This window comes from Cyprinus carpio, chromosome A3 (genome assembly GCF_018340385.1).
Source record: "Cyprinus carpio isolate SPL01 chromosome A3, ASM1834038v1, whole genome shotgun sequence".
NCBI lineage: Eukaryota > Metazoa > Chordata > Actinopteri > Cypriniformes > Cyprinidae > Cyprinus > Cyprinus carpio.
In genome coordinates this window covers 5,731,217-5,739,803 of record NC_056574.1, presented here as the reverse complement: position 1 = coordinate 5,739,803, position 8,587 = coordinate 5,731,217, and the positions used below count along the sequence as shown (strand labels likewise).

Sequence of the window (8,587 nt, the reverse complement as noted above, 5' to 3'; positions counted from 1 at the left end):
GCTTTCTCAGTTTGTTTTGAACATCATTTTGCATCCACTCACAAACACACACACACATACTATACAGTCTCTCTCTCTCTCTGTCTCACACTCTTACCGTAAATGTGATCTGGCCTCAGGCAGATCTCTCTCACACGCAGGATAAGCTTACATTATTTTCACTGGCTCGTATCCATGTCAGGCTAAACACACACACACACACACACACACACACACACACACACACACACACACACACACACAGAGAGTGAATAAACACACACATATACGATTGATAGCGATTATTATTGACTATAATCAACAGTATTAAAATGCATTCCTAAAGTATAAAGGAGCATATGTTTTTGTTCAAAAATGATTTGTTATTTATTTATTTTAAGAATAAGTCTTTAGAATAAGAGCTGCTGCCCTTCATCTGAATAAAACAAACATTCAGCCAGAGAACTGCATGTACCAACCACCCGCAAACCAGGTAAACAACAACAGCACACTGACCTTGGCCTCATAACACACACACACAGGTTCATCTCTCTGTGTGGGATTTTTCATTGCGCTTCTGCCACTGCTGTGCCGGCGTCCTCATGGCACAGTGCCACACACACACACACACACACACACACACACACACACACACACACACACACACTCCCCACTCCTGTAAGTGTTACCGTAAACATCCACCCACCCCTGCAAAATACCGCAATTCTTCTCAATGTCACAACAGCCTGACAAAGTCACACACTTCTCTAGAAACACACTGAAAGTAAAAACCGAGAAACTGAATGCAGAAATCAGTCTGTGGACTCACTACGGCTCTTTATAAAGAAACTTTACAGAGGGATTTTCGAAACATTGTGTGGTTCAACTTTACACTGAGCCAAAACACTGCATATTAAAATATAAATTTTTATACATTTTATAATAATAATAAACAAATATTTTATTAAATGTATTCATTCAGTTTTAAATGTTGTTTTATATCTAATAAAAATTTATATATATATATATATATTTTACAAAAAGTTATTTTATATTAACAGAAACATTAATTAATAATATTTAATAATAACAATAATAGTGTTTATTTATATTAGTATTCCTAAATATTAATAAAATATATAAATACATTTTTAAAAGTAATCTTATATTTAGCAAATGTATAAAACAAACTTTAATAACATTTATTTTAATAATACATATATATCTGTATTTCTATAGATTACATTAATACACTTTATAAAATCTAATGTTATATTTAATCATTTATTAAATGATAATAAATAAATTCCCTGCTGATAATCTTGTGATCCTTATTAACATTCATAAATATAAATACATTTTATAAAATCTTATTTTATATTTAACAAAATCTTTCATTAATAATATTTATTATTTTAGTAATAAATATTTATCTTTATTAATATCACTTCATTATCACTGCCTTTATAGAATATATAAATAAATACACATAAATGTAATGTTAAATTTAATCTTTTTTTTTTTTTTAAATAATAATTAAATAAATGCAGAATTTCCTTCTGATAAACCGGTGTGTGATAACTTCAAGGTCAGCTGGTGTCTCTAAAGTAAAGCACTCATCTCTGAGTTAATAAAGCAGCTGCATCGGTTCGACCTGATCTCATGAAGCTCTCTTTGTCCCGGCGCTCTCAGGACAGATGGGACAGGTTACAGTAACTCACACGCTGCTTCAGGTGGGTGCAAATGAAACCTCACATGAACACACAGCAGCACAGGTGCAGAGCGGGACGTCAGCCGAACATCTGAACTACCTGAGAAGACCAAAACGATCAAATAACACACTGATTCGTGTCAATGCACGGCCACTGCTGTTTAATATGACTTTCCTACATCAAACAAACACAAAAGGCCTTAAAGCAACTGACTCAGACTCCATTTCTCTCAGTGAGAACATGATATTCCCTCAAAGTGACTAAACAACATGCTGCAAAAATGACTGACTGACCTTATTTACATTATTTACATACCTAAGAATTAAGTAAGCATTAATGGCTCACGCTAAATGTAGGCTATAATTATGGAGCATCATTATATATATATGCTACATTATCATTACATACGAAAAAAACTCTAATTTGACTGCTGAGCCTGAGTTTCGAGTCTAAATATCCAAACGATTAATAACCTGTTGACCTGGTTTAGGAGACCGGCGTTTAAACTAATTATTGACTATTATTATAGGTCTGAAAATGCATTTTCTGTATGTTTACTTCTATGTAGGATTATGTGATTCTGTGTGTGCATTTCTGAACTGCTTGCTTGTTTAGCAGGTGTTTCTCGTGAGTGTCGAGAACGCGCCACTGCGCAACGATCCAGATAAAGTGGGCGGGGCAACTCACGCTCCCTCAGAAGAGGAACCTCACGTCACGATGCCCATATTTGGACTGTAAACTTCCCACAGGAAGCGTGTGTCTGAGGGTCCGTGATGAGCAGAGTTTTACAGCGTCTCTTCCACTAACTTGCACAGTCAGCACGCTGATAAATAACAGCTAGATTTTGATCTTCAAATCTGTGAAAACGAATACAGCAAAAACAGATAACAATAATAGGATATTCCGTATGATTCCAGTTCCAAGGGATCGTATATGTCCTATTTAAAGGGCATTAAAGCGCGCGAGACGTTCATTTAACTTGTATTTATTTATGATGTCACTCGCTGCAGGCTGTGGCGCAGATCCGTGAATGAACTGACGTAAACTTCAACAGATTTCCCCTGCTCAGGGAGTAGGGAGCAGTGAACACCATGTAGGGATCATGTCAATTGGAACACCGTTAATGCACGGAGCTCTCTTCTAACGCGCTGATGATCTGAATCAGGTGTGTTAAATAAAATTGACATCCAAGGGGACTGGAATAGAGCCTTAAACAAAAATAAAGATTTTAAAAATACACTGTTTTATAACTGTATAAAGTCCAGCTGTAAGTCTACCTGATAAATCCAACGTTAGAGGCCCTTTCTTTTAAAAGAAAGAATCGTAGACTCTTTTAGAATACAGGCTATTCCCAAACCGTTTATTTAATGAGTTCAAATTTGCCCGTTCGCTTTTCGCGCGCTTCGCCCTCGGGCTTGTTTACAGTCCCAGCAGTTCCCGACAATGACGTGTCGAGGCGTGTGACGTGGACGCCACTGGGGCGGGAGCTGCTTATAAAAACGAATCGGGATCCCGATCCTCACGAACGAACGCGACAGAGCGAATCCAGCGCACATCTTTCCTAGAGAGCGTTCTCTTCCAGCAGACAGGCTCTTTGAATTATCCACGGCTCAAGAGCGCTTCGTAGTTGCATTTTTGAGACTTTGGTTTGTGTTCAAGCCATTGACGACAGAGTGGAAGGAGACAGAACGCGGATTCACTGACTGTCATCGTTATTCGCGCTGTTTTTGGACGCTTTTCACTTGAAATAAAGTGGACATTGAACTGTCAGGCACACTCGGAGAGAAGCCGGTTTTCCAGAAACTCTATGAGTACAAAAATGGAGCAGCCGTTTTATCACGACGACTCGTTCCTGGTGGGTTACGGTCACAACGACGCGGCACTACACGACTACAAACTCCAGAAACAGAGCATGAACTTGAACCTGACCGAACCCTATCGGAACCTCAAATCGGACCTGTATCACACCAGCGGTGCTGATTTCGGCTCGCTCAAACTCGCCTCCCCGGAGCTGGAGAGGCTCATCATCCAAACCAGCAACGGGGTGCTCACGACGCCCACCCCGGGCCAGTACCTCTACAGTCGGGGGATCACCGACGAGCAGGAGGGCTTCGCGGAGGGCTTCGTCAAGGCTCTGGATGATCTTCACAAGATGAACCAGATGCCCCCGCCCAATGTGTCGATTGGAGCCGGCGGCGTGACGACGTGCTCGACAACTGCCTCCGTTTTCGGCTCCTCCCTGCAGTCTGAGCCTCCCATTTACACGACGCTCAACGCGTACTGCCCAGCGCCCAGCCACCCGTCCACCACCATCAGCTACCTGCCGCCGCACGTACAGCAGAGCCAACACCCGGAAAACACGCACGGGTTCCAGCACTCCGGCGTCCTCCCGCAGCGTTACGTGCCTTTGAAAGAGGAGCCCCAGACCGTTCCCGACATGCACAGCAGCGACTGCTCGCCACCCACGTCCCCGATAGACATGGAGAACCAGGAACGCATCAAGGCGGAAAGGAAGAGGCTCCGGAACCGACTGGCGGCCACCAAATGCCGCAAGCGCAAACTGGAACGCATCTCCCGGCTGGAGGAGAAAGTGAAGGTGCTCAAGAACGACAACGCCGGCCTGTCCAACACCGCCTCCGTCCTGCGGGACCAGGTGGCCCAACTCAAACAGAAAGTCCTGAGACACATGAACAGCGGCTGTCAGCTGATGTTGACAAGTAAGATGGAAGCGTTCTAAACGCAGTTGGACTTTCACTGTAGCCAACGCAGAAATAACACTGGAAATCGCGTATATGCTCTACGAATGAACGGCACCGGGCACTCGCGAGCTCTCAGCTGAGGCGTTCTGGACACGTTCTGGGTTCCGAATAAAAACGAGCGAACCCGCGGCCGGAGCGGGAGAGAAAGGCCAGTCGCCGCCGCCGTATCAATAATGTGTTTTATTTTTATCATGATCAGCTGTGTATTTGATCATGTGAACGCATCTGATATTGTCGTGCAATACAACACTGAACTCATAAATTATTGTACTAGTCAGGTTGATCCTGACACTATGTTAACGATGTCACATGTTTACAATGCCTTGTTTTTTATTTTTATGTGTGCGCTGTTTATTTAAGTAAAGATATTGAAATATAACTTTCGAGTCTATAGCTTTTCATTTGTGTTATGTAATATTGTTTATGTCTCGGTTTCAGACAGTTATGCAACTCTTAGCATGCTGACCGTTCCTCGAAGTCCACATGTAGTTCACCCACAAAACGTTCTGAAACACGAAAAAGATGAATCACGATATTATTTCTCACTGCTTGTAGCGTAATCAGCTGTTTTCTGGGGGGTGTATTGATGAGCACTTCCTGCGTTTGCGCGTTCACACAAGGGGTGCCAGGCCTTTCCTACTGACGTCAAGCAGCACATCCATATATGGTCGTTTTTGGTCCTCGTACGTCACTCCCCGCCCACACACCCGCCAAAATTAGACAAAACCATACATCACAAACGGGACTGGAGAGCACATATGTGTTTCCATGGAGCTAAGTGGGTTGAACGGTTAAAAGGAAAGGAAGTGTCAGAAGCAAGAAAAAGCATACAGGTTTGGAACAAAAATTATGTATACGGTGAAGTAATGATGTCAGAATTTTGGGTTAAAGGAACACTTTGATTTTTGGGACTTAAGATATTCCCGTATCGCCAGAGTTGGATTACCAGAATAACTTTTATCTACGTCGTGCTGTAAGTCTGTTTGACGCACCCATCGCTAGCCTAGATTAGCACAACAGACTGGATGTAAACCGCTTACTAGTGTGTCACAGGGTACAAAAATTTCAGTATTCGGTACGATTACCACTGAAAATCCACGGTTCTGGGTACCAATTTCGGTACCAAAGCAAACACACAAAAATATGCAATTAAAAAAAAAAAACTTTTTATCACTAACAATTAAAACAATGGCCATTCTTTATACTTATTTACAATTTGTTTAAAGTTTTTCTACAGTAAATATACTATGAAAAACAAGTAAACAAGTTTCACCAAATTTAATTTGTCTTGTTAAATTATTAATTTAAAACACATTTTATTTTTTGGTAAATAAAAGGGATTGCTATTAAAATTAAAACATGGAAGAAATATTGTGTGATTAATTTGTAATGAAACGTAGTAGCAGTATCACCTACAGTTTACAAAATCCTACAATATTTCTAGCACAAGGCCTTTATTAAAAATGAATTGTAAGAATGCATATTTGGTCATGGATCTGAATAAGACGGTGGGGGATGCTTAAGAGATTTGTTAATTGAGGGTTTCTGTAAAAAAAAAAAAAAGTAGTAATAGCTCATATAATTATTATTTTAAAAGAGAAATACTCTAACTAATTCTACTACCATACTACCAACTATCCAATGCCCTATGGATTGATGAGCTGTGGTCATGCTATAATCACGTTGTCTGCGTTCGGGCGGAATGATTTGCTGAAATCCAACACAGGACTGTATAGATGAGCGCAGCCAAGAAATTGCCATTTCGCATTAGTCCGCGCACTACGGAGAAACCGGAATATATTGTGTTTCGGAAAATATTAATAATTCTAAATGGAACTCCATATTTGACAGGAGAAGACAACCAAAGGCATATCGTTTACATGTAGCATGTTCGATTCAGCCGTGGTACGACTCTCGCTCTCCTCTTTGCATGTGGAGAAACAGAGATGATCAGCAACGCGACGGCGAAGTCGTGCTCCTCAACCACCAGGAGTTACAGTTCGGCAAATTACCATAGACCGTAAAAAGGAGGAAAATACAAGGTGTACTGTGCGCCATGAGATGAATTGAAAAAGTACCGATCGCTTGATGGAGCGTAAACTCTGAAGCGCTCTGTCAGTGTTCAGCGAGGTGAATATATCTGCGCCCAATTATAATAGCTCGAACACAACACAAGGCGCTGTAAAATTAAGATTTATAGCAATGGTAACAATAGCATAATTTAGTCCCCTGAGTAAAATATTCAACTATGCGATGTGATTTGTGGACGCGCAATGTAGAGGCTGTTTGCCGGTTTTCCGTGATACCTTTAATTGACACTGGTTTGTACTAAATGAAACTGGTAAAATGCTTGTGAAGTGACTCCGCAGAACAGTTTCTGGTGTGATGTTGTTGATGTATTTACGTCCTCATTATTGAAGCGTCATGCGCTCAGTCTATGTAGTAAACAAAAACCATTCATTCTTACACAGAGGGACACGCAGAACATGACGGATGCGGATTTCAACCAAATTTTGTGGCTTAACATTTACAGATACTGTCATATGGAGATTTGATTTGATTAGTTATGCTACTGACAAATTCCGTGATGCAATATTAAAATGTAAGTTTATTTTTATGACTGGATTTTTGAGATTCCATACCGCGTTTTGCTGTCGCGGAAAATATAAGCACGCTGTATGCATCAGAACCGGGTTTGAACGGGTCATCGGTACCACGGTACTTACAGAACCTGTGGTACGTGCCGTCTTTTCATTTTTAATACACGACTTCGGTACCGAAGACCTATTCATGTAATAGGGTCACTAAGGTTACATTTACCATCTAGTAAATGGCACCGTTAACAGTCTGCTAGTCATCTAAAACACATAACGGAAAACACAAAAAAACCCCCTTTTTTTTTTTTTTTTTTTTTTAATCCGCGCCGCAGGTGATCCACTCTTTGTCCTGTCTTACTATCGTGGGATGGCTGTGTACTTCAGCACTCGTTCATGGTCGTGTAGCAAATTCCAGTATAATATTCCAAAAATAGTCGTCCTCAGTGTAAAATGTTATGGAGAAATGTGAATCGTCCTTGATGATGTCTACAGGTGTGGTTGGATCCTATTTCCAGAGCAAGTACAATAGATTCATCAGGTCAGCGTTTTGGGTTGGAATTCTATGAAAACATCATGGTATTACCTGGTATTCCCTGTTTATTGTCACAGCTCTTTACAAACAGCGAACACCCATGATTGTAAAACTTTGCATTTACTATCTAGTAATTGCGACTCTATTACTCCAACTTCTGAGCAAACTTCTGCTCCTCACCCGGCGCGTCTCGGGTGCTGCGCAATCACTCGACCAAGTAGCAGGGCTTCGCCTTCTGAGGATATAGTCCAGTATTTAATCGTTACAAAGGGCTGTTCATATGACCTTGCTATTCGTAACACCACTGGACTATACCAAATCACAACATGTAAATAGGAAAATGTTGGTGTTATTTTGTCACTTATGGCTTAGTATGCCTAGCTGAGCCATTTACAATCAGTCTTTGTGATAAGCTAGGCTCGAAAGGTGGGTGCGTAAACAGACTTACTGCACGCACAGAGATGAAAAAGGTATGTACGGACTTATCTAACTCTGGGGGCTCCCGTGAATAAGCTAAAGTCCCAAAAGTTGAAAGTGTTCCTTTAAAACACTTTCATTATATGATCAAAAGAAAAATTTAACTGTGTAACACTTTGCTCGGATTTCATCCTAAGTAGTTTGGGATGCACACAAGGGGAAGATTTTGCCTTTACACAAAAGTTTTAATATATTTCATTGCATTATTTCGTAGCATATTCCCCATCGATGTGCGACGTTTAGTAAATACATAAAATATGAATCAGACTGTAAAATCATTGCTAAAAAGAGAATATCTTTGCCTTGTTTTTAAACAAAACTGTCCGTACAACAAAGTCCATTTGCCAAATTGAATAAAAAATTACTTTAAGTAGACGGTCTACTAATGCTTTGTAATGAGAGTTAGTTGGACAATGTAGGTGCATGTTACTCCGTTAACAGAAGGTCTAAAGGGGACCATCAAATACAAAGTGCTACACAGCCTTTTACTGCGATTGCACTTGCTTATTATTATTATTATTATATTTTTAT

At 40.5% G+C, this 8,587-nt stretch overlaps 1 protein-coding gene across 1 annotated transcript; it reads left to right on the top strand.

The window, feature by feature from the left end:
- Positions 1–3,201: 3,201 nt before the first annotated feature.
- Positions 3,202–4,829, top strand: LOC109084552 (transcription factor jun-B-like). Its single transcript, XM_019099229.2, has one exon. It carries the CDS (start codon positions 3,499–3,501, stop codon positions 4,426–4,428), a length of 930 nt encoding a protein of 309 aa, XP_018954774.1. The 5' UTR covers positions 3,202–3,498; the 3' UTR covers positions 4,429–4,829.
- Positions 4,830–8,587: the final 3,758 nt, after the last annotated feature.